This window comes from Phascolarctos cinereus, unplaced genomic scaffold, assembly GCF_003287225.1.
Source record: "Phascolarctos cinereus isolate Bilbo 61053 unplaced genomic scaffold, phaCin_HiC Scaffold_5;HRSCAF=322, whole genome shotgun sequence".
In the NCBI taxonomy this organism is placed as follows: domain Eukaryota; kingdom Metazoa; phylum Chordata; class Mammalia; order Diprotodontia; family Phascolarctidae; genus Phascolarctos; species Phascolarctos cinereus.
In genome coordinates, this window is record NW_027555958.1 from 339,602,940 (window position 1) to 339,629,802 (window position 26,863).

The 26,863-nt window shown below is 37.5% G+C and overlaps 1 protein-coding gene across 2 annotated transcripts in view; it reads left to right on the plus strand.

Annotated features, from left to right (window-relative positions):
- The window catches only part of ACTN2 (actinin alpha 2), a 96,391-nt gene that overhangs the window by 40,033 nt on the left and 29,495 nt on the right, over positions 1-26,863 (plus strand). The window contains exons 2-8 of one of the 2 annotated variants that reach the window (XM_021000462.2): positions 7,397-7,511; positions 9,212-9,331; positions 10,174-10,260; positions 16,604-16,691; positions 18,753-18,831; positions 22,570-22,651; positions 25,088-25,173. In XM_021000462.2, the coding sequence (XP_020856121.1) occupies positions 7,397-7,511; positions 9,212-9,331; positions 10,174-10,260; positions 16,604-16,691; positions 18,753-18,831; positions 22,570-22,651; positions 25,088-25,173 (657 nt within the window). Of the gene's footprint in view, positions 1-7,396; positions 7,512-9,211; positions 9,332-10,173; positions 10,261-16,603; positions 16,692-18,752; positions 18,832-22,569; positions 22,652-25,087; positions 25,174-26,704; positions 26,791-26,863 lie in introns of both variants that reach the window. The other variant, XM_021000461.2, reaches the window with a different exon arrangement.

Below are 26,863 nucleotides of genomic sequence, written 5' to 3' on the forward strand. Positions count from 1 at the left end.
TTTTTCTTACAGGAAAATTTTTCTTAGAAGAGCATTGTGGTCTTATGGTTAAGAACATGAGACTAGAGTATAAAAGCTTGTTTCTTTTTATATCTTTCCCTTCTTATGGAAGACTTCTTTTAATTGAAGTTCACCCTTTGTAAAATAGGGAGATCAATTTTTGTTACCAAATATTTATAGGAAACTTGTTTTTTATTAGTTATGGTTTTGAAATCAAGAAGCTTTTGGAAGGACAGAAGTGGGGGGGTGATAGCTATTGGACTGTAAGTCCTTTTTCTGGAATGAAGAGGAGACAAGGATTCCTTCAGCTTAATCTCATGAAACTAATTCTTCACGTTTCCAGAGTATCACTATTTTTTTCTTTATCTTGACCCACACCACTTGCTGGTGTGTTTTCATTTCACCATTATGCCTGAGCCCATGGAAAGTCCAGAAAAATAAAGTAGTCCAGATTGCCATTATAGAACCACCATTTTTTTTGTGTGTGAATGTTTAATAATATAGGATGTCGTATAGATCAGAGAATCAAATTGTCCTTTCTAGTAGTTGGACAATTGACATGAGTAAGGAGACAGTAATGCTCATCTCTATTTTTGTAGAAGCATTTAAAAATAACTTCTTGAGTGAAGTAGTGAACAAATGAGTAAAAAACAAACAAACAAACAAAAACATATAGCAAGTTCTTGCTAGTGCCAGGCAGTGTGCTAAGTACTAGAGATACAAATGCCAACAAGACAGTCACTTTGCTCAAGGAGCTTACATGTTAGTAGGGCTGGACAGCAAAAAATAGGGAAGCGGTGATCAGGGAGTCAGAATGATAATTGGCAGTCAATTGGCATGGCCTTATCAAGACTGGTAGTGTTGCTTTGATCACTATCCTCCTATCAGGAATTAGAAAGGAGGATAAGGGCTTAGGGTATACTTAAAGGCTGCAGGGTGTGGTGAATTCTCACCAATCAGAGACTAGAGTAGATTGAAATTCTTGAAGAGTTCTTGAATTCTTCAAAGAGTTTACATCTTCCTGATGTGGAAGAGAAGTGGAGTTTCAAAGGCATTGACAAAGGAATACAAGCTTTGGCAATGCTTGCTAATAAGCTGGAGCAACTCTAAGTCAGGATTGGGTGACAGACTATCTGTGGTTAAAGGACCAGCCTAAGTGGAGGTTATAGTGCCTTGTATCTAGCAGGTACTCAATAAATTCCTATTGAATTACATCAAGTTAGCCACCTCTTCTCCTCCCCTCCCCTCCCCTCTTCTCTTTCCTCCCTTCTACTCTCTCCTTCTCTACTTTTGTGTCCTCTTCTGTCTGCTATGGACGTTATAGATACATGTAACTGTAAAGAGAGGAAGGAAGAATATTTAGACTTTGTTTTCTGAAAAATTCAAGTAATAATTTTTCAGTACTGTTAAAGCCCATATACCCTTCAAACAAATATTCCTTTGCAGAGAATGCTGAAATTTTTCTTTCTTTCCTTTTTTCTTGTACTTTCCTGTCTTTCTTTTTTCCCTTCTGATTTATATGCCAATTCTCATGTCCATACAGAAATCTTTGAGGGCGATCTCTCTCTATATAACTCTAGAGCCGGGTTGGGGAACCTGCAGCCTCAAGGCCACATGTGGTCCTCTAGGTCCTCAAGTGAAGCCCTTTGACTAAATCAATAACAATAGCTAACTGTTCAATTCACTATGGTGAAATGCCACTGAGGTGCCATAGTAGAAAGAGTTGATATAAAAACAAGGTCTAGCACAGAGGTGGGGAACCTATCATGTTGAGGCCACATATGGCCTTCTAGGTCCTTGGGTGCAGCGTTTTGCCTGAGTCCAAGTTTTACAGAACAAATCCTTTTACAGGGATTTGAGGACCTAGAGAGCACTTTGAGGCCACAGGTTCTCCATCCCTGCTCTGGGGTGTCCTCAATGAGCATATTAATAGGGAGCAAGCAATCTTTTCCAAATAATATTCAACAGTGGACCACATCTTTACTATTTTACAGTTAATTGAAAGATGTAGCAAATATAAGATTGCATTGCACTTATGGTTTGTTCATTACAAATAAGCATTTGATTCAGTAGAATAAAAAAAAACACCTTATAAGTTCTTTTGAGGTAAGGTGTCTGCCCTCATCTGTCAAGATCTTTCAGTATTCCTTGGGAGGTATAATTATAAAAATACCCCTGTTTAGTGACCTGCTGATTATATGCATCAAGTATAGCATAAAAATAGGAGATGTATATGCTCAATAAAGTTATTTGCCCTTTGAAAGAGATGTAGAGTACAGGTTGAAGAGATGTCTCTGTTAATGGTGAGGTCAGTCAGATTAGAAGTATTATACTCTAGTCTAGGACCTCACTTGACCTTCAGAACTACTGAAGGGGGTTTGAATCAGACTAAAGTGTAATTGGAAAATGTTTCACAAAATAAATAAAAACATAATACAACAGATAATTTTAATTTCTGGTTTTCTAACTCAGTTATGTGGCCAGAAGAGATCCCTTTCTGTTTGAGTTTGACACTAATGGTCTAGATATTGCTGTTTATGGTTGACATTGATTAGAATGCGTAAGGTCTCAGGACTCCTAGAAGAGATCTGTTATCTCTTAAAGGAGTTTACCATGTCCATCTAAACAGGAAAGATCAAGTGGATAAAGAATGTCCATTGCCCATATTCCAACATGCATTTGAGCTTATTCAACAGTAAGTATATCTGGGATTGACAGTAAGCTGGACCTAGAATCGAAAAGAAGGAAGATATAAAAATGTAAAGAAGGAAGGCCTAGATATTTTCTAAAATTGCAAAAATTCTCTTACTGACTCCCTACCCCTCACCCCAGCTTCCCATGAAATCAAAGGCCCATCTTTTTAGTACTAACGTTTTACTAGTCTCACCATATGGAAGAGAGATATGGATCCACACTGCCTCTGAAGAAATAAAGATGTATCCCAGATAGCAGATGAGTGCCACATGAGGAGAGGCACAACATGGGTGTGAATAGGTTGTAACACATAACCAACAAAGAATTCTGAACCAACAAAAAAAGAAAAACAGGAATAATGAACATCATCAGGGAATTGTATGGCAGGGAGAGAAGATGATCTTGTCATATGAACAGGGGATAACAAGTGGACACCCAGAGTGCTCCACTGGTCTCCTCTCAGTGTTAGGAGAAATTTGGGAAGGCCTCTAGAATGATGGGTGGAGCCCATCTGGTTAACTTTAGTATGGTAGATAAAGTGTTTTCCAAACTGTCATTGAGGGAAACTCTTGAATGATGACTTCTACTCCCTTAAGTAGTCTCTGTTGTGTTCTATTTGACTAGAAAGACCAAAACTAGATTCCAGATGACTACAAAGATCTCCAAAGCAAAGAACCTTGCTAGAAACATTTGTCTACTGGACCAAATGCTTGAGTTTAATCAGGCTAACAGGTCTTTTATCTTACCCATGTCTCCCAGGGAGACAGGGAATAGCAGATTATAAACACATTCTTTTAAATAGTGGTAGGAATGGTGGGCCAGGGCAAATATATACATATATATATGTATATATATATATACATATACATATATATATATATACATATATATATGTACATGTATATGTGTGTATATGTATATATATGTACATGTATATGTGTGTATATGTATGTATGTGTATGTGTGTGTACATATATCTGTATATCTATCTATCTATCTATCTATCTATCTATCTATCTATCTATCTATCTATCTATCTATCTATCTATATGTAGGAACAATCTTTCCATCCAGGAATGAGGCAATTCATTTTACTCTAAGTAAAATGGAAGTTAAGCCTTGTGCTGGCACATAATCTGCCTGCTGTCAAGTCCATTTTGCAGTACAGAGCTATTGAAATCCTTTCTCGTGTTTGTGTTTTGTTAGTTACTAGTTATTCAAAGTTATATTGGCATGTGGGGGTACTAATTAAAGATATTTAAACTTCATTAGGCTTAACTTGGCTAAGTACATTGACCTTTTAGTTTAATCTTCCTGGATATTAACAGCTATGTAACAAATGATTACCTTAATTATGATATCTACCTGTAGTAGGCTCAAAGAGACTCTTAAAGACTCACCCTGGAGATCAGTACACTAACATTATTTTCATGGGGTTTTGTGGTGATGCCAACTTTGCCAGTTGACTTTAGCAATGTTTCCAATATCATTTATTTTCAAGGTTACATTAAAAGATTTAAATGACTAAGTGTGTGTGCATAGGTCATTACTTGTCAGTAAAACTGAATGAACAAAAATAGATACTTATCTAGTTATAACTACCTATGCTCCTGCTTCTTCCCCCACCCCACACCTCCATTTTAATCCAGGCTTCCTTAGGCAATGACAGTGGTCTAGGCAATACCATTCATGTGAATGTCATTAGCTAGAAAAGTATTGAAAATTTAAGGCTGTTATTTAAGGGCTTTGAGTAGTTCATATTAATTATAGCAAATGGCTTGCAGACTTTCTTCTAGACAGAAGCAAAGTTTAACTCTTAAGTGTTTCTTAGAATAAACCATTGAACTGTTACTGGTTTAGCTGCCTTTCATAAAGTTAAATAACCATCAACTCCAAAGGATTGCTAACATACTGAAATGAATGACCTATTGGCCAAAGCTTGGAAATTCCTTTATTTTATTTAGCTATTTTAAAAATTTTGTTTTAACAAGATTCTGTCTTGTTATATTTTACTTGAAAAGAGTGTATTTCTTGAGAGGCTGATTGCCTTGTCCAAACTTTATACTATATCTTATTTTTTTCCCCATTTAATATGCTAGGCTAGCACTTTGTTCTTGAGACCAGCAGCTGTTATGAGACTAGTGGGAGTTTACATTCTCAGTCAACAGCTGCCTGCTGTGTTTCTAATCCTGTTTTGGCAGGAAATGGTTCCTAAGTGGAAGCCAAGTAAAAAGGAAGCTTGAAAAATAAACAAATTAACTTTGGATGCCATCTAATGACATATAGAGTGCTATTTTTCTGAAGATTTTGCCGTTAGCACTTTGGGTCATTGATCACTTCTGTGTAACTCTTGTCCATATCCTTCCATACATCCTCCATCCACAGTGTTGGAGGCCTTCCTATGACTCTTTTGACATTGCATGGATACTAGTATATACTCAGCCTGCCCATCAGTTATTATTCCCTCTTCCCATATACTGACCAACATTCTTTTCTAGACATGCAGCTCTTTGCTGACATGCTTGTCACTTTCTGTCATGCTTCTTAAGCAATTCTTGATCGGTGTCATGTTACAGCCTGCTTACTCATGCATTCTGCAAATTTTTTCAAATCAATGTAAAAATATATATATTTTGCAGGCAGTCAAATAACTTATGATAATGATAATAGCTTCTTAGTAGGAAGGCAGGGAAGAAGGAAAGAAGCATTTACAAAGTGCCTCCTATATACCAGTCATTGTGACTGGCACATATATGTATGTGTATGTGTATATACGTATACATATATACACACATACACATACACATACACATACATACAATACAAATATTATCTCATGTTAGCCTCGTGATAACCCTGGGAGGTAGATATTATTGCCATCCCCATTTTACAAGTGAGGAAAGTGAGATAGGCAGAGGTTGAGTGACTTGCCTAAGGTCACACCCCTGGATGGGTATCTGAGGCTGAATTTGAATTCTGCTCTTCCTGACTTCAGGTCCGGCTCGCTATTCATTGCACCACTTAGCTAGCCACCTCAGACACTTTTTAGACCACCGACACTAAGATGAGATCTACATAGAACACAAACAAAAGATTTTTTTTCCCTTGCTCTGTAGAGCAGAGAGTGATATGAGTTATTTTATCGCCATTTCATTATATGGACAGGCTTCAACTTAGGAACTAATGTGCTTGAGAAATTCACTGCAAGTTGGTAGTTTGGCTTCAGAATACTATTTGTTCTTGTAGAAAGTCTGGTTCCCAGGCCAGTGCACAAAGGCCTATTTAACCCTAATAACTATGTATGACAATTCTTTATATGAACAAAATATACTCTTGAGTTTCACCTTCTGATGCAGGGACAAATGTTCCTCTCAATCTCTCACCCCACAATCTGGGAAGAGGGATTTTCCCATTTCATTGGAAGTTGCCAAGGTAATAAAAGCTCTGGATAAAGTATGATTATAAGGTATGCTTAGGCATACCCAATGAGTTAGATTGAAATTTGCCTAAGAGGAGGAATCTAATTCCAGTTAGGGAACAAAAGCATTTTACTTGTGGTATACATAGTAGGTCTAACCATTCTAGGAGACCAAAGTTAGGTCTCCATTCTTAATAAACCCCAATGACACCCTGTTTTCTCAAAGATAAACTATAAAGTCCTCTGTTTTGCATTAAAAACCCTTCTTAACCTGGACTTTTCTTGTCTTTCTATTTTCTTTCACTTTACTCCCCTCCTCTAACTCAATAAGCCAGGTGGCCTGCTTGCTATTCCTCCCACTTGACACTCCATTTCCCATGTCCGTGCCTTTTGCACTGGCTGTCCTCCATGTCTGGAATGCTCTCCCTCCTCACTTCTGCCTGCTGGCTTCTCTGTTTTCTTCAAGACTCAGCTCAGATCTTTCCTTCCTTTCTTGGTATCTCTCTGAGATTACTGTCCATCTACTCTTTAAACAACTGTTTGAATGTTTTCTCCCCATTAGAATGTGAGCTCCCTAAGAGCAAAGACAGTGTTATCTGCCTAACGTTTTATCTCCAGCATTTAGCAGGGTCCTTCACACATAGTAAATGATTAAAAAAATGCTTGTTTGACTGACTGAGTTATAAAAGGGAACATAGGGGTGGAAGAGAAGATTTAAAATCTTTGTCATTAATAACTATATTTGATGAGATAAAACTATAAATAGAAATATAACAACAAAATTCAACATTTATTAAGTACCCACTGGGTATGGAACATTGTGCTGGGCTAAGCTTGATATAAAATTTTAGATAAGACTTGTTCATTGGCCTTCTGTTGCTTAGGCTCTAACTGGGAAATATGATGTATAAACATAAAATAATGTGACAAATATTTTAAAAAGGCACAAAGTGCTTGTGAAGTTAAAGGCAGAAAAAGCCATTACTTACCGTGGGGGTGACTATTCAAGGCAAGATATGAATGGTGAATGAAGCCGATAGTGATAGTCTTTTAAAGTTCAGGCAGGAGTTCTTCTGGGTATTTCATCAAAGGAGCAAACCTTATTAGGTACTTGCCTTATGGGTTCAGTTCTCCTTGTTTCTTTCATTTTCATTTTCCTCCTTTAGGAGACTGGACAGGACCCAAAGTCCTCTTTGTACTCCTCAGAATATGTGTGAGGTTGGCTGTCTTTCAAAAGGAAATTTTCTGATTATTGTCTTGACAAATATTTGTTTTACCTTCCAGACATTTACTGCTTGGTGTAATTCTCATCTAAGAAAAGCTGGTACCCAGATTGAGAACATTGAGGAAGATTTCAGGAATGGCCTTAAACTCATGCTTCTTTTGGAAGTCATTTCAGGTTGGTGGTAAAGCAGGTTTCATAGTTATAACCCCTAATGCTTTTGTCTTCTACATACTTAACTCAGTGTGTTATCACTTGAATGAAAAGAGCTCTGGATGTGTCTCCTTGAGGCATAGGTTCAAACCTTGGCTCTGATCTGGTTCATATCTTTCCTGTGAGACTTAATAGCTTTGTGATTGCAGAAGTCATGTGACTTCAGTGATCCTCAGTTTCCCTGTCTGTAAATAGAGATATTGTTTGTTACCTGCCTTAGAGGGTTGTTTTGAAGAAAACACTTTGTCAACCATCTTTCTATCTGTTCCAGGATGAGTATGCTGAGTGTTTTCCTTTGAAGATATTAAAGCTTTGTAATTGCAATATTAGAAATTACTCTTTGGCAAAGTTCTTGTCTTCTTGGAGATCTTTGTCTATCCTGAAAACTAGCTAAATTCTGTTGTAAGCTCATTTCCTAGTTTTCCCTTTTCAAAGTATTATTTAGGTCTCCTACTTTGAAAAACAAGAAATGATACCATGCTCCCCCCCCCACCTACCATTGTTGCTTTCCTATCCCTCAGTTCTTCATGATGCTAGAATGTATCTGCTTGGAATTTACATACTTTTTCCCCCTTGAAGCAAAGGCATTACATTAAATAGAGTGGTAAGAAAATTAGCAATAGAATATATCTCTCATCGACCTGGGGTATACTTTCCTGCACAGTGGGAAGAGTAAACATGTTTAGGGAACATGTGTGAAGAGGTACATTATTAAGAAGAACGTATGAAGAAGTACATTATTAAGAAGTACATAGAGAGACATATGTATTGGAAACATATGGCCAAAGTATGCATGTAGAATTTTTTTACATAGGGAACATGTATGGCTAGAGTGTATGCATGGAGGGGCAAACATACAAGAACACATAAGGCCTGGTCACATTTGTGGAAGGTGCCTGACTCTTTAAATCTGCTAGTTCCAGGGGAAGATAGTCCTCATGCCACACTTACAGCCCCAGCTTAGATGCTATGCCTGAGGAATAGATAAAATTTCTCACAGAGCCCAAAGTTAGTTGTTAGCTTAATGCTGAATAAGTGAGCATAAGTTACACTGAGGCTATTTTTGCCTTGTAATTCACATATCTGACTTTGGTTTTAAAGACTTCAAATTTACAGTCAAGGAAGTTTGACTGTGAGAGATGAAGGTAGATTTCCCTTCAATGCACATGTTTCCAGATACTGACTGAGGTCACTGGAATAAATATCAGTTCCTGGTAGTCAGCTCAGGAAGTTCAATTTGTGCTTTTTTGACTTCTCCGAAGGCCTAGCTAGCAACTTAGAATGATTCAGTGGCATAACCCTATCTCTCTCAACTCATCTGTAAGAGCCTCAGTGTTAATCTGTATTTCAAACCAAACTTCAGTAATAGGTTTCAAAAGCCTACATGTTTATAGTACTCTACTTCATCTTGAAATCCATTTTATCTGAAAGTGGCTGATTGATTGGCTCCCTGGGATTAGAAGAGTTGATTTCATGTTGCAGGTTATTTTCTTCCCCGGTTTGGTTCAATGAACCAAAACAAATTGGTTCTAATGACCAAGTGGTCATTAGACTCCTACCAATAAAATTTTCTTTAAGAAAGCTTGCATTCTGAATTTTATTGTCTTGGGTCTATAGCCCGGTGTAACCAATAGTCTGTATGTGTGTCATTTTTTCCCTTGCAGGTGAAAGGTTGTCCAAACCTGACCGAGGAAAAATGCGCTTCCACAAAATTGCCAACGTCAATAAGGCCCTGGATTACATAGCCAGTAAGGGTGTGAAACTGGTATCCATTGGTGCTGAAGGTAAACTGAGGCACTAATCTCATTGGAGGTGTTGTGAGGGCAAAATGAGAGAGGGAAGAAAGGGGTTCAAAAAGCATAAAACTCTATACAAATGTAAAATACTATCATTATAGAAGTAGCTGGTGGGATAGTGAGTAGAGTGAGCACCTAGCTTATAATCAGGAAGGCCTACCTGAGTTCAAATCCAGCCTCAGACACTATGTGACCCTGGGCAAGTCATTTAATCTCTGTGTGCCTCAGTTTCCTCAACTGTAAAATGAGAATAATAATAGAACCTGCCTTTCAGGGTTGTTGTGAGGATCGCATGAGATGATATTTGTAAAATGCACTTAGAACAGTACCTAGTACATAACAGGTACTATGTAAATGCTTATTCCCTTCCCCTTAGTAGAGTTATACATGTAAGTTGGCAGAAACTGAGAATGCCTTATACTGTTAGTCATTGACTCCTGTGGCCAGTTAAGGCCTTGGTAGAGTCTACCAATAGAGTCTGAGTAGCAATAATATGGTTCCTGAGACTAAACTGTCCATGTCTAATTGTTGAACAACTTTCCTAATGGATTCTTAGAAGTTGGGGATTTAATTAGTTGATTTCAGTCAAATATATCTTCAAGATTTGTGCCTATGAGTCAATTCTGAATTCACCCAGGGGCTGAGGAATTTGGGACCTACTACCACATTTGAAGACATTAGCATTAGGATATACTGATGGACCTGTAGAAATGTGACAATTTTTTTCACTCTTGGGTGTAATTGTAGGCATCACTGTTGAAAGAGGGCAGTGTAAGTATGTTCAGATAATGTTGTAGAGGTTTTTTTTAAAATTTTTTTCTTACCTACAGAAATTGTTGATGGCAATGTGAAAATGACACTGGGTATGATCTGGACCATCATCCTTCGCTTTGCTATCCAGGATATTTCAGTGGAAGGTAAAGTATATGGGAGACAACCTGAATATGTTTTTAAAAAATTGTGACAAGTGGTGAAAATGAAATATATTCTGTGCACTGAATTGTGTACAGGGGATTTCTAAAGCAGAAAGGTCAGTTATAAGATTGTACCCATTTAGAACATGACCATTCAGCTTTATAATTATACTTGCACAATGGATAGAGTGCTCGACTTGGAGCCAGGAAGACCCAAGTTCAAATCCAGCCTCTTACTGGCTGTGTAACTCTAGGCTACTTACTTGTCTTCTCTGAGCCTTAGTTTCCTCATCTGTAAAATGGGGATAATAATAGCATCTAGCTTGCAGAGTTGTTGTGGAGAACAAATGAGATAATACATGTAAAACATTTTGCAAATCTTACAAGTGCAATATAAATAATAGCTGTTGTTGGGATGGGTTTGAGCAACACTGTGTCATTCCTGGGGGTGGAATCTTTGTGGAAAGGATTAGTGGTATGTTCAGAGCACAAGTATCTAGGAAAATGTACAGATATTTACCTTCTTACATGTTTATACAAGATTAAAAGTAAGTTTGATGAATTTATAGCTATCTGGTTGAATTATTTGGGCTTATTACTAAAACAGAAAGAATTCCAGGTACAGAAAGAATTTATTGAAAATCAAGTCTTCCTTTCTTAATAGCATCTGGACTTTTTGTGGTGGCTCTCTCTCTAGCCATCACTGCTTCACAATAAGGACAGTTTAAAGCTTTGAATCTCCAGTGAAGATGAAAATCACTAGTCTTTTACTCCCACTCAATTTATAAATATTTTGATCTATTCATTACTGCTAAAAGGTGTTAATTTGATTTCTCTCAAAATAGATTTCCTATTTAGCCTGAAATCACCAACTGTCTAACTAGCTACAGGTCTGTTTGAGGAGAGGCCTATGTATTCCTCATCCATGACTAAACTTGACCTGCCTTCTTTAGCTATACATTGGAGCTCCAACTTTTCACTTTCATATTCCAGCAGAATGCCAGGACATCTTCTAGTGCTGACACCTTCTAGTTATTAATCAGTTATCAAATATTTATTGAACATATTCAAGGCACTGTCATAGACACTTTGGGATATGGGGCACAATCCTTGCTCTCAAAGTGTTTACAGTAGAGTTTGGGCTACTCTTCAAGATGCTGAAGACCTTTGCATAGGTACGTCAATCAATTAATTATAAAGCACTTATTAAATGTTTATTAACTATATTCCTGGAACTTTGTACTTGGAGAAACATGAAAATAAAACATGAAAATAATCCCTGCCCTCAAGGAATTGAGACAACATGTAAACAGTTTCATATAAAATACCTACAGAGTAGGAGGAAGGTAACCTTAGAAGGGAAGGCTCAAGTGGCCAGGGAGAAGATGAAGTCCTCTCACAGAAGGTGGTACTTGAAATGAATCATAAAGAAGTCAAAGGTGACAAGAGATGGAGGTAAGAAAGGCAAGTACTCTAGGCATGAGGTGATAGCCAGTCCAAATGCATGGAATTAGTAGGTGGAGTGTCATGTGCAAAGAACAGCAAATAGGCTGGTATTATTGGCCCAAAGAGTGAATGAGGAGAGTAAAGTGTGAGAAGGATAGAAAGGTAGGAAGGGACCAGGTTGTGAGGAGGACTTTCTGTTTGATCTTGGAGGTAATTAGAAGATTCTGGAATTTTTGGAGCAGAGGGAGTGACATGGGCAGACCTATGCTTTAGTAAAATAATTCTGGCAGTTAAGGGGAGGACAGTTTGGAGAGGTGAGGAGGTTGAGGTAGGGAGCCCAATTAGAAGGCTATTCCAACAGTCTAGGCAAGAGGTGTTAAGGGCCTGAACTGGCATGGCAGCTAGTTAATAAAGAGAAGAGGATATAGAGAGGAGCTGTTGTTCAGGTAGAAATGCCAATAATTAGTGATATATGAGATTAATGAGAGTGAGGAGTTGAGGAGGATGACAGGGTTGTGAATTGGGGAGACTGAGAGGTTGGTAGTGCCCTCAACAGTTATCGTTGGGAAAGAAGACAGGTTTTTTGGGAAAGATGAGTTCTGATTTGGATATGTTGAATTTGAGGTGCCCATAGAGAATCCAGTTTGAAGTGTCTAGTAGTCACTTTGAGATGTGGGGTAAGAATTAAGATGAGAGACTAGGGTTGGATATATAGAGCTGAGAATTATCAACATAGAGATGACAGTTGAACCCTGTGGGAACTAATGAGGTCACAAAATGAAATGGTATAGAGAGAAAAGAGAAGAAGACACAGGATGCTATCTTACAGAAAACCCACTGTTAAGTGAGGGGAAGAGTGTGAAGATCCAGCGAAGGTAACTAAGAGGGAATAATCAGTCATGTAGGAGGACCAAAGGAAAGCGGTATCATGAGGACCCAAAGAGAAGAAAGTGTCCAATTGGAGGAAATCAACCCTATCAAATGATTCAGAGAGGCTGAGAGGAGTAAGAGAAGGCCATTATGTTTGGAAATTAAGAGATCTCTGGTTATTTCCATTGATTGGTGAAGTCAGAAGCCAGATTGCAGTGTCTCTAGAAGACAGTGAAAGAGAGGAAGTGGAGTCACTGAGTACAGATAACTTTTTCAAGCATTTGAGCAGAGAGAAGAGGAAAGGTATGGCACACAATATCTAGGCAGCATAATAGAATCTAGTGAGTTTTTTTGAGGTTGAACGAAACATGATTGTGTTTTTAGGTAGCGAGGGTATAAGTGAATGAATGAAAAAGCATTTATTAGGCACTTACGCTGTACAAAACACTGTGCTAAGTGCTAAATATGTACAAAGAAAGGCAAGACAGCCAGTCCTTGTTCTCAGGTAGTTCACATTTTAATAGGAGAGACAATCTATGTGTGCAAGTTGGATGGAAAGGCCCAGTGGTCCTTAGGGTGCAGTGGCAAATCAAATGGCAATACATATTCTTTAATGCCAATTTCCATTGATAAAACTGTTTGTGCCCAATGCAAACCATTTGACATTGTCTTTGTTGGTGAAAACTTTCTTTTCTGGGTCTCCAGTTGCTGTGGCTCCTGAAGATGTAGTATAATAATAATGATGTTGATGATGACAATAGCTAGTATTTATATGGTGCTTTAAGGTTTGTAAAGTGGCTTGGCCAACTTTAAAGCCATATATAAATGATGTAAGTGCTCACTGTTATTGCAGCCCCCACTTTCTCAATAGCCCTGCCTCGCAGGGTTGCTATCTCATTTGATCCTCACCACAACCCAGAGGTATCTCCTATTATTGTCCCTATTTTACAGATGAAGAAACTGAGGCAAAGAGGTTAAGTGATCTGCCCAGAATCACACAACTATTAAGAGTATCTGAAGCTGGATTTGCACTCTGGTCTTCCTGACTCCAAGTCTATAGCTGTGTCCACTGCACCACCTAACTGCCTAGGTTACAACACTTGCTAAAGGTGTTGCCAGGTCCCATCTCTACAAAGGTTGCTTATGTGAACTGGGCTACAAGTAGGGAGGGTGATCTGGGCAGGGAGGGTGAAGAAGCGCATGTCTATTCCCAGGGCACTTGGGATCTACCTGCCAGGCTGTGGAATCTAGTCATCTGCTGGTAGGTATAGCTGGACCTCTAACCCAGTATCCACCCTGCCTCAGAGGAGAGCAGAGTGTCTTCTGCCCAACCTTCTGCTTTCCCTCCTGGCAGGAATGAAAGTCTCCCTTAAAGAAGGGTGAGGGAAGAAGAGGGCTAGAGTTGTCTATTCTTTCTCCCTTTCAAGCCACATGAACACAAGGACAAGCTCATTACAATCTACAGTGCCTCAGTGCCCATGTGGAGCTCTCATGTCCTTCCATGGGGGCTCTACATTGCCACACTGATGCTACAGAGAAGACTCCCATGTATGGCTCAAGTTTCTGTTAGTTATAGGGGAGCAGACTCCTGTATCTGGACAGCCAATCACTTGAGGTTCTCTTTCTTTTCTAAAGCATTCTTTCTCTACTTCAACCATGAGAAACAAAAAGTCACAATGATAAAATCATACCAACTAATACCTAGCCTTAGGCTAGGCCTAGCTTGGACTAGCCCAGTGACTCAGACTTGGTATTGGAATACAATGAAATACTAATGGACCATAAAATGCAGCAAAATAATTGGTAGTGATGGTGGCAAAGATGGTGGGTCTCTTCTGCGTGCATTGCTGTCCTATACAGGAGCTGGTAGGGGCAGGAGCAGAGTATTGGGCTGGAATTCAGGGTCTTTGGTTCAGCAGCTGTAGCTGAAGAGGGTTTGCCATGCCTTGCACCTGCTGTCTTCTAACACTTCCTCAAGATACCTTGCTGCTTTAGCTACTTTTTAATTTTTGTGGAAGTTAGTAAGTAGTAGGTAGGGAGAAGTAAAGATTAGGGAGAGAGTTAGAAAGATAATGGAGAAGGGATGAGATCCAGATGCATGTAGAGGCGAGGAGCAGGGCCACTCCTTCATCAGAGGTGGCAAAGAAGGAAGGTGATGGTGATAACAGAAGAGACAAGAAGAGGAGCTCTCCTCACATGGCCCCAGTTGTTTTGGTGCAGTATGAAGTGAAGTCCTCACCTGAGAGGGGGGTGGAGGAGGGAAAGGTGGGGGCGGCTTAAGTCAGAGAGGAATAGAAGCTTGCCTTACTGCAGTGAAGGCTCCCTTGACATTAGATAATATCAATTCGTCTCCATCATTGTGTTTTGTGACTTCTAACTTCATTCAGTAGCCCGTGAACCATTCTTCCTAGTAAAGGAGGTAAGACTATGCTAAGATCTGATTAGTGATTAAGCACTGTGTGGGTCAGTATGAACTGCACAAATTATTAATTATAAAAATAATATATTTGTATATTATATAATTGTTATATATCATATTAAATTATGCTAATTTAAATATATAAATTATCTGTAATTTATAATTTATATAAATATAATTTAATAAAATTAATTATAAAGTTATAAATTACACAAAATCCTTAAAAAAATAACTTTTTCTTAAAGGACATAGAACAATTCCAACCACAGTAAGAAAAGTGTGACTCTTTATGGATCTGCTTAAATAAATAAGGATAATTTATCTAGCTCAATTTATAGTTTCTCTAAGTTGGGAGGCAATAGGGTCTAATGGAAAATATGCTAAGATCTGTGTTCATTTTTTGCCTCTATTACTTGTTAGCTCTGTGATCTTGAGTAATTCATTTTCCCTTTTTTGGTCTACTATTTGTTCATTTGTAAAATAGCTCCATGGTCACTTCTAGCTCTAATTTACCGTGATTCTATGAACTGTTCCATATATAAATGACTTAAAAAGAAACTTATGTGAACATTTTCACCTCCTAAAATGAGTTGTTTCCTCTGTAATCTTGTTTTCACTATTGCATTATTTCACCTAGCAAACCCTTATTAAATTAGGTGGCCAAGATAAACATCAGCCCATCAAACATCTGAATCATCACAAATTTTTAATTAGTTACATTCTGAATCCATTAAGATTTTGCTACATTTTAAAGATTACATATTAATGACATCATCTATATGTGACTGTCCTGAAGGAAAATTAGAGTGCCAAAAGTGTTATAATTCTGGATCTTGCTTAATAGCTTAAGTACAGTCTGTCAAATTAGTACTTGGCATTTCTAGCATTTTTATAGGGTATGTTTATTAGATAGACTTTCCTCAAAACAATGAACCAACAATTAAATGTGAAAAACAAAGCATAAAACTCTTCTTTAGGCAGACTCTTTTTTTAGCCTTCAGCACAGTAGTTAACAAATTACCTTGGTAATTTAGATTTTATGGAGTCATTATTCTTTAATGAGCTCACTATAACCCTTTGTGAGTTTACCATTTAAATGAAGGGATTTTTCACAAATAAATTTTCTAGTGATACCTTCTTTTTTAAAAAAATAGATTGTGTCTGAATCACTTTGGGGGATATGGTTTCAACAGAATGGCATTTTAAATAAATTTTTTAAAAAGATAGATTTACCTGTTATTGTAAAAATTAGAGGTAAGTCTATCCGTTGATGAAAGGGACAATATATATGGGGTAAAGAGAACTGTCCCCACATAGGTGTTGCTTCCTTGGTGTATCATGGAGGGCATATAGTATACTGGAAAGAATATTGGATATAGAATCAGAGAATCTGGGTTTGAATCCTGCCCCTGCCACTTATTGTGTGGTGTTTAGCAATTTGCCTCCCTTCTCTAGGCCTCAGATTTCTCATCTGTAATTTAAGGGAGTTGAATTCAATAATATCTAAGGTCCATTCCAGTGGGAGATCTATGGCCCTGTGATTATGTTGGTCTTGAGGGGGCAATGATGGATGCACACAAAGAACCCTAAAATCAATTGCTTTCATTACAGAAACCTCTGCTAAAGAAGGTCTGCTTCTCTGGTGCCAGAGGAAGACTGCCCCTTATAGGAATGTAAATATTCAGAATTTCCATACTAGGTAAGAGATCAAGATCCTTTTTAAAAATTGTATTAGAATCAATGGATGATGGGGAGAGTAAGTGTTTATTCATACTAGCATTTCTCCTCTCTTCCAGAGATGAGAAAAATGTTTTTGATGAGTACAGAATTTCTGATGCCCAGTTTTGTCTGGAAGCAAAATTTTGCATGCAAGAAATACTAATCTCATCAAACAAGATTAATTTTTTGAAGTAGAAGTTGTGCAATGTCAGAATAATTCATCAAAATACTATATTTCAGCCTTTAGCAGATTGACAGAAAGGAGGAAATGAAAGGATAGGATCTTTGTTTGATAGGGCAAGAAGAATTGAGTCCCAATCTACGCTTTTCCAAAATCCAATAAATAACCTTTTTGCTAGATTTCTATAGCTATACAATAATACAATAATATGGATAATTATTTAAACAAATATTTATTGAGCATTCACTGTTCCAGGCACCCTAGACAATACAAAAGAACAGAAAGCCTTAGGTCCTACCAGTTTGGAAGGCAACATTTTAGATACACAGAACAGCTATAGAGTAATTCTGAGGGGGAGTGCAACATAGTATGATACCTAGTAGAATACAAAGAATACAAAGTACAGGCAAGATTATAGCATCAGTTTTGGAATGCTTCAGGGAAAAGGTGATGTTGGGGTGTCTTTTGAATAAGAATTTGAACTGGTGGAGAGAAGGGAAGAGAACAATCTCAACAGATTAGACAGCCTGAGCAATGATAAGGGGACAGGATAGAGAATATTGTGTGTGAGAGACACCACAATGAGACTGACTTAGAGTAGAGGGGTATCTGTGGAAAATTTAAGAGTTAAGATTGGATAGGCAAAATGGAGGACCTTGAATATCAAAGTAGAAAGTTTGGACTTATAAGCAGTAGGGAAATATAGACAATAGAGACTGCATGGGTCAGTGTGGTTCAAACACAATCCAAGAACCTCATGTTAGTCAATTGCTTGCCTTTTCCTTATTCACTCTTTTTCCTACAGTCACATAGAAGAAAAACTTAGAGCTTTTTGCCCCTTTTTCTTGACACTATATAGTGGACTCGTGAGTAGCAAACTAGTCCAAAGGCTGTAGTAAAGAACAGAAGACATGAAGGTCATGAAAGACCTACAAGCTACATAATTGAGTTGACTTCTCAGTACGTGAGTTAGAATAAGCAACCAATGTCAGTACCATTTTCTGAAGGCCAAAAAAAGGATATATTTTGAGAAAATAAATTGCCTCTTAGAGTTCTCTAATAACATATAGTTTCTGGATCTCGATCTCTGTGTTCTCTCTCATTCATTCTTCCCCCCCCCCCGCCCCTAGCTATTCACAATACTCCAGCATTCCTTGGACTTTCACTTTTGTGACATTCAGGTGGAACCTAGAAATCTTGGTGCCCTAGTTCCAAGCCCTATTGGCATCATTGTAAAAAAAATTTTTTTTCTAATCATTTTTGTTAACTCTGTCCTAGGTAAGCTCATAGTTATGGTATTAGGGCTTTTAAAATTAAAATAATGAACTTTGCATTCAGTGTTAATATTAACAGAAAGTCACGTAGTGAGGTGTCTTTAACTATAAAGAAGGTAAAATTAGGATTTATACTATAAAATAGTTGTATAATACAAGTTCCTAGTTTGCAAATAGATTGTGTTCTAAAAATTAATCTCTAAGTTGGTTGTTTAGAACTCTGAAAGTATTTTCCCATAGAAACAATGTTATCCTTAGGGGTTAGTCCCCAAGCAAACTCAGCCCCTTAAAGGCTTAAAATCAGAACTGCGCTACAGATTGTCTGTTTAGTTCAGTGAGGAGAAGCTCATCTCTGGTAAGTCTGAAGTTTGGTGAAGGGGTTGGGAAAATGATGATGGTATCTCTTAGGGGCAAGGGGGAAAGGGAGGGGGGAAGGATGAGAGAGGTGCTGTTGTCCCTGAGCCCCACAAAATAAGGGATTAATGGTCTGAGCTTAGAGAGAAATGGGACCAAGCCCAGCACTGTGCCAATGTAATTGATGACTTGATTAACTTTGTATTCCCATTCTTTTTAACTCTTTGTGAAGCTGGAAAGATGGCCTTGGACTCTGTGCACTCATCCACAGACATCGACCTGACCTCATTGACTACTCAAAGCTTAATAAGGTCATTCTGGGTGACACAGCATGCTGACCCCTCAGGGTCCTGACTTGTGTTCCTTTGGCATGTTCTCTTGAGAATGAGCACATCAGCATTGAACTAACTCTGGATATGCTTCCCTCCCACCCCCAGAAAAGGCCTTTAAAAAAAAAAAAGTAGTGCTATCTGAGCTAACTTTTTCCCGTGAGCAAAAAGCATGGCTGCTGGGTCAAACGTATGTGTGTCTGTTACTGTTCTCTCTTTGCATTCCTAACTTCTCGTAGAGGGCTTAAATAAGTGTTTGTCTGATTAAATTAAATTGGATATCATAAGGAAAAGGGGACAAAACCCAATTCTTCCTTTTTTATCCAAACTGTGAATTGATAGATTGATTTAGTTGGATTTAAACAATGGTCCAAATATATCATTCCTTGCAGAGTTTACCTCATGGATCGTGAATCTGCTCTAAGTTATTTGTCTGGGAGGACATTCAAACTCCTCTTTTGAGTTTCCTTTTTCTTTTCAGGTTCATTTAATTGTAAACACAGTCTCATTTAATGCTGGTGAATTTGGTTTCACAATTCAGATGAAATATGAAGGTTCAAATGCTAGGAGACAGGCACAGCTTATTACACATAGTTTACAGTCCTAGAGAAGAAAGGATGCCATCTTTAAGAAATGTTAAATTGTAGAGCTTTCATTTCTTCCTTGATGTGCTTTCTCATCTAGTTTGAAAGTAGAGACTGTATTAACTCATATTTATATCGTGCTTTATGGTTTAGACTAGAGCACTTTCTGGACAGCAACTCAGTGATACAAAGATCATTCCCATTCCACAGAAGTGGAAGCTCACATTTACATAGCATTTTAGGATTTCTAATTTTCCTCGATCGCAACAGCCTCGTGAAGTAGGTCATACAAATACCTTATCCCCAATTTTTAGCTAAGGCAACAGCCTCACAGAGGTTAAATTACTTACACAATATCATGCAAATGATCACTCAGCTTTAGGTTTCTTGGTTGCGAGTCCAGCATATTTTTCTTCTATACCATTTTGTCCATCAGTCTTCAAATTAAAGCAAACTATCACCCCTCCTAAGCTTTTAGGGTGTTCTGCTTCTCCACCCTGGAAATGATGTCATTTAAAAATGTTAGTGGCAACATAACTCACAACTGGTAAACAAATCTTTCAGATGGTGGTAAAGTAACACAAAATTTCTTTCTGGTTGCTGCCATTCCTAGTTGGCTATTTTGAGGATATCTTTGTTTTTGTCGTTGGTCATGGAGTTTGCCCCTGCATTATATTGTTCTCTCCTGTGTGACTGAGGGAATAGGTGGAAGAGTAATTTCCCTTTGGATTTCTGCATTAAGCTGGACACCACAAACTCGAATATCACATGAAGGATTTACTGGTCATTATTTAGACCAGGAGTGGGGACCCTGCAGCCTCATGGCCACATGTGGCCTTCTAGGTCCTCGGGTGTGGCCTTTTGACTGAGTCCGAGTTTTACAGAACAAATCTTTTATTAAGGGCACTTGTTCTATTATGGAGTTTGGATTCAGTCAGAGGGCCATACTTGAGGACCTAGAGGGCCACATGTGGCCTCGAGGCCATGTCTTCTCCACCCCTGATTTAGACAATGCATATGAAATAAGATAATGCCATACATGAGAGAATTGGGTGACCACAGTTTCTTAGTTTGTCTGGTATGCTTTTTTTCTCATCTGCAAAATAAAAGTATTAGACATGGAAGTGGAAGTAGAATTGGTGTACAATGGAAAGAGTCTGGTTTTAGAGTCAAAGGAGCTGAGTTCAAATCCTGGTTCTTCCACTTACTGTCTATATGACCTCATGAAAATCTAATCTCTCTAGGCCTCACCTGTAAAGATAGGTGGTTAGACTAGATGACCTTTAAGATCTCTTCCAGCTCAAAATCTAGAAATTTGCTGAAAAGCGGATTTCAATACCATATAAATAAAAATTTCCTAACAGAATTTTCCAAAAGTAGAATGAATTGCCTCAGTAGGTAGTAAGCTCCCCATCCATTAAAGGACTTTAAATGAAGCTAGATGAATACTTGTTAGGGAAGTTGTAGAAGAGATGTGTTCTCAGCTGCATACTAAGTGACCTTTGAAGCCCATTCCAACTCTGAAATTCTAGGATTCTAGAGTATTTTTCAAAGGTCCCTTCCAGGTTAAAAAAATAATCACATCTTAGTACCATTATGCTTATGAGGCACCACTGTGGACATGCCCTGATTCCTCTTCTTTCTCTCATAGAGATCAAGAGTTAGTTGGCAGTAGAGATAATGATAGTAGATTTAGCTGTCTATGTCATCATCATTTCCTATCATATATTCAAATACTTGGATATATACTTTAATCAGTTCTATCCAAAACAGTTCACAAATACACACATTGTATCTTTATGGTGGAAAATAAAAGATAGATTGTGAAATGGTGCTCTCCATTTTTTTGGCTACTTAACAATGACTCAACATGTGGTTGTTCTTGAATTAGCCTATAGCCACTTAAAATTGCTAAAACGTTAAAAATCAATCTGACATTGTTAACATGGTAACAAGTATATCTATAAGCTCTACTTCATCTCCAGAAGTTTATAGTCCAAGATGGCGTCCTTAAAGTTAAATATTGTTTAGCTATTTGAAACCATTAGTTTAATACCAGATTTTTTTAACTTAAAAAATTTTTATATAACTTTGCAAATATTAGCATGAAAGTAGATTACCATTACCATTTGTTTGATGAAATAAAAGTTTTTCAACAAGGTGATTTATATGCTTTCTTAAGTTAATACTCACATTTGGTTGAAAAAAATTTTGACTGAAATAATTATGTACCCTGAAAGGCTAGGAAACTATTCAACTGCTTTATTCAACACTGTATCATTACAGTGTGATTAAGTGTTTGATGCCTGTGCTTGTCAGACATTATGTACAGTTTTATTATTCTGTACTACCAGTTCATAATATTGCAAATTTTTTATTGAAATATTAAAATGATTTCAAGGATGAAACACTATGGTAGGCATGTCATTTAAATATGTTCCTAGACTGCTGCTTCTTTTTTGTAGAAACTCTCTTTTGCTTTTATTATTCCTTCAAAATATGAGATCTGCACATGGTCAGTAAACCTATACAGCATCAATTAAATCAGACTTAGAAATGTTAGTCTTAATTCTACTTTTGGATTCCTAACAGCTCAGGTTCATACTTCATGAATTTTTTTTGAGAAAAACATTTATGTCGTTATCAGTAATAATGTTCAAAATAAGCCCTTGTACCCAAAGAATTTATCCCAGACATTGAAAAGAAAACAACACGAAATGACACATTTTCAGTACAGAGCGTTTTTATCCTAAGAACTTTGTGATTCATTTTGCTGTTTGTAAGATTGTGCATGTTTGTTTTGGTGTGATATTGGTATATGTGTTTCCAGAATAATTTAACTCCATCGTGATGTCTTTATTTCTATTTTTCTCCAAACATTTAAGTTGAAATGCATCTTATTGGGGTTGGGTAGCAAGGGAGATAAAACTACCTAAGCTATAATGTATTTTGGTGAAAAAATTGTGTGTGTGGGATGTATCTTACTGAAAAATGTGTTTGGAATAGGGTGAAGAGAAAGGATATTTCCTTTGGAAAGCAAAAATATGTAAAGAAAATTATTAGTAAGGATTGGACTTTTAAAAGCTATGGGTTATTATTTTTAATTGGTTATTACTTTGGTTTTTTTTCCGTGCAGGATGACCCCATAGGAAATATTAACCTGGCCATGGAAATAGCAGAGAAGCATTTGGATATCCCCAAGATGTTGGATGCAGAAGGTGGGATTTGAATTTTACTCAGTCAGTGACTTTTGTTATTTCTGGACATCATTATGCTAATCTCTTAGCTCTGTGCAGTGTGATTTTTGCAGCATTGTATTTCTTAATAAGTGATCATCTTGGTCATGCAGATGTTATTGCAGAATTTCATGCATAGATTTTGCCTTGAAATTCAAAATTGATGAGAGAGAGAGAGAAATTGAAAGAAAAGAAACCTCTTTTCAAACTAACCTATGATAAGGCAGGTAAGGAAAGAGAACTGAACATTTTTTGTAATGGAAAGCAAGAACATAGATTTATGTATGTACTTTTTAAAAATAACTTTGAAAATGACTCCCTCAAATTTTAGGAGAACAATATTTCTTTTTCAACATATGGACTCCAGTGCAGCAAATGAACTTAAATGTAATATATGAGAATTCTAAAAGAAGAACTGTAGAATTGAGCCTATTCCTTTCCAATATTGGTTATACTTATCATCTTCAAGGTATTTGGTCAGCAGGGGTGACCACTAAATCTCCATCACTTTCCTTTGAACAAGTCTCAGATATTCTAAAGATCTGGAAGAGCTTCATCTTTTTTCCTTAATGTTGTATGGTATCACTCATTATGGTGTCTTGTAGCACATAAGCTTTTATGCCCTTTCTGTGAATACAGGGTGAGTCAAAATTTCCTTTACATTTAATGTAAGTCACTTTTAGCATAAGTAACTCTGAATCTCTTGTCTCACCCTGTATTTATTGTTAACACCTCTAGGCTCTGTGTTGCTACTCATTTGGTCTTATGTAAATAGTCAGTCAAGTGTTTTCCACCATTTCCTATCAGTTAGTACCTTCTTCCTTTATTCATTTTTGGTACTCTTACTTTATGTCTCAATTTTTTTCTTATTCATTTTTTCAACATTTATTGAGCTACTACTCTTGTAAGCAGAGCACTTGAGTAACCAGTTCTAGTTATGGTCTCTGTAAGACTGCTTTAAAGAAATACAGCCAGTCCACAGAACAATAAAAGAATATCACGAGAACACTTATTCTTCATTTTTTCACCCATATTTCCTCTTTCCAAACTTTGTTTATACTTGTGGACTCTGTTCTTTGCCCTGATCCTGTGGGAAGTAATGACTCGGGAATCATTCATTGTGGCAATTCTGGGGAGGGAGAAAGATTGTTAAAATCTCTTTAAGATTATCAAGTAATTTCCTAATGGCCTAAAATTGAGTTTCCATAGTTGAGCCCCTGATTCAGAGAGTCACTCATTCCCTACTGGATCACTCTAACTACCATTCCTGCTGGTATTATTGACACTCCTACTGCTTTCTGAAATTCTGACTTCTGGTTCAAGAATACTTCCATTCTTTCTGTTTGTCAAAGAAGTTGACCTTTCACCCTTTAATCTATTGTCTCACATTCTTTTCTCCTATTTCTTTCCCTCCTCTTTTTGTCCAAATGTAGAAGACTCACATATACCTTTGCTCATGTGCTGTTTTATCTTTCGACAACACCATCTTAAAAGAAAGTGACGGCAAAGAATTAAAAACATGACCAGTATAAAAATAGGAACACTTTAATAAGTATCATGTATTTTTCATCCCATAAGTTTTCTATGTTCATTTCTGGTAAACTGTGAGTGATTAAAGTAGCATTATGTTTTAACTCTCTTACCTGTTATTCTTCCATTGTGATGTTGCTACCTAGTCTCATCCTTGAAGATCTCTCTTCCCATCTAACAAGCCCTTTTCTATCCCACGTGGTTGGTTGCCCTGTTGGTCATGTGTCTGTTGTAAGCCCTAAATGGGGACATTGTCATGCCTAATAAGATTCATCCGTGAAACTAACTACATGATCTATAATTTCACATTTGGTGAGATTCTTCCTCATCTTGACCAATCTGCCAGCCAACAGAAAAAAAGAGAGAGGCCACTTCACTGATGCAAGTTCCTTCTAATTCATTACAACCCTTCCCCTCCTTTTTTATACTCTTGTTTAGGGGAAAGGGTTTAGATTAGCAGCAAATATACATGTACAAATGAATATATGAACAGAAATCTTGATGATTCTTGTTCCCCCACGGAATATGGCAACATCAAGACCACTTGATTTAGACTGCATGTCCCCCAGTGCCTATCTCCTGTAAAACCCAGGGCTGGATACATCCTGGAGATTTTAAAGCTAGCCTTAGCCCTGGATGTGAAATGTCCAGCTACTCTGAGACTCCTCCATAGCAACTAAGGCAGCCGTACCCTTCTCTTTGATGACTTTTGAATCTTTGTGGGAAGTGATGGACTTTTATAGGTGCAATTTCCTTTGTCTGATCAGATCTATAACACCGTCCCATATAGAAGAGTCCCTTGCTTCCCTTTCTCTGCACGATGGTCAGTCAATGGACAGCTGTTGTCTTTAGAATGTCCAAGCAGTTAACCTTCTTTTTTCTACACAGATTTAGTATATACTGCCAGACCTGATGAAAGAGCCATAATGACTTATGTTTCCTGTTACTACCATGCATTTGCTGGTGCACAGAAGGTGAGAATGTAAATGATGAGCAGTCACCTCTCACCCTTCACCTTCTGTATCTTAAATTTTTTCCATTGTTTGTTTTTTCTTTTTCCTTTTATTTCCTTCCTTCCTAATAAGAAAACCCTTCTGGTGCTTAATAGGCAGGTGTTTGTTCTCTTAAAGGCTAGTTTTCTTTGAAATCTCTTTTTTTTTTCCATCTGTGTAGCCATCAGCAGTTTATGTTTTATTTTCCAAAAGATTTCCATGCTATTTCACAATCCCACATTCTTCTTAACAATAGTGTTTTGAAACCCAGTGGCCAGCTCTTGTCCTAGAGCATTACCACATGTCTGTCATTGAATTCTGTCCTTTGCCTAAACCTAGTGCAGAAAGAATTAACTTCTAAATTGGAAGAAAAAATAGATGGCATGCCAATATGCTTTGTTCAGGAGAAGAAAAAATAAAGGCAATCAACTGGGTCTGTTTTCTGTTTTCTTATTGGGTATTAGAGGAGCCTTTATGAAAGATTCACATTCAGAAATGTGACAGCAAATGGTCTGTTTTCTCTCTCTTTTTGTTGGATAGTAGAGTGATCTTTGTGAAATATAGCATTCACAAATGTGACAGTAAAAATCATAGTGAAGGTATGAGTTGTATACCTTTCTTGCTTGATTTGTATTACTATTGGCAATTTTTAAATGACCTGGTAAGTAAACACAGTTACTGCTAGTGACTCTGAGTCCATGCACAGTCAAATTCAGATTTCAAGGCAGAAAACAAAATAGTGACAGGGGTGCAAAGATAAAACAGTAAATCTCATTATAAATATTGCCAGCATCCTGTTTGTTGATATGCTGCTCAGAGAAAACCAGAAGCTCTTGCATTTTCATCTGGCCTAACCAGTTTAAAAGGCAAATACATGTGGGCTTGACTGCTCATTGAGAATAATTATAATGGCTTATTGTTCAGTCATTTCAGTCATGTTCTGTTCTTCTTGACCCCATTTTGGGGTTTTCTTGGTGAAGATACTGGAATGGTTTGCCATTTCCTTCTCTAGCTCATTTGACAGATGAGGAAACTGAGGCAATCAGGGTTAAGTGGCTTGGTGAAGGTCCCACAGCTAGTAAGAGTCTGAAGCCAGATTTAAACTCAGGAAGATGTCTTTCTGAGTCTAGGCCCAGCATTCTATTCACTGCACCACCTAGCGCCCATGATTATAATATCTAATGAACAATAAAATGAGTTCTTCCCTTAAAACACAAGAAGACTGGGAAAGAGACAGACTTTTGGTTTGATTTGCTTTCAGAATTTTTGTCTATTTTTATTTTTAATGTTCGTTCCAATAAATCTAATATGGGATTTATTCCAGTTTTCTATATTGTCCATGAAGCTCAGGGTTGGGGGCAGATGCCCATTCAACACACAGAAAAGTCATCAGGTCAATGAATACCCCATTCTGTTCTTCCTTTTGTTTACTTTGGTTTTTACTCTTCATTTTGTGTATGTGTGTGCTTGTGTTTTGTTTTGTTTTGTTTCCTTTTCCTTTCCTCCCCTTCAGACATTGTGAATACTCCCAAACCTGATGAAAGAGCTATCATGACTTATGTTTCCTGCTTCTACCACGCTTTTGCTGGCGCAGAGCAGGTATCAACACTTGGCCCATCTGGGTTGCTATGCTGTTTTTTGGCTTGATTTTTCAATTGTGTGTTCTGTATGT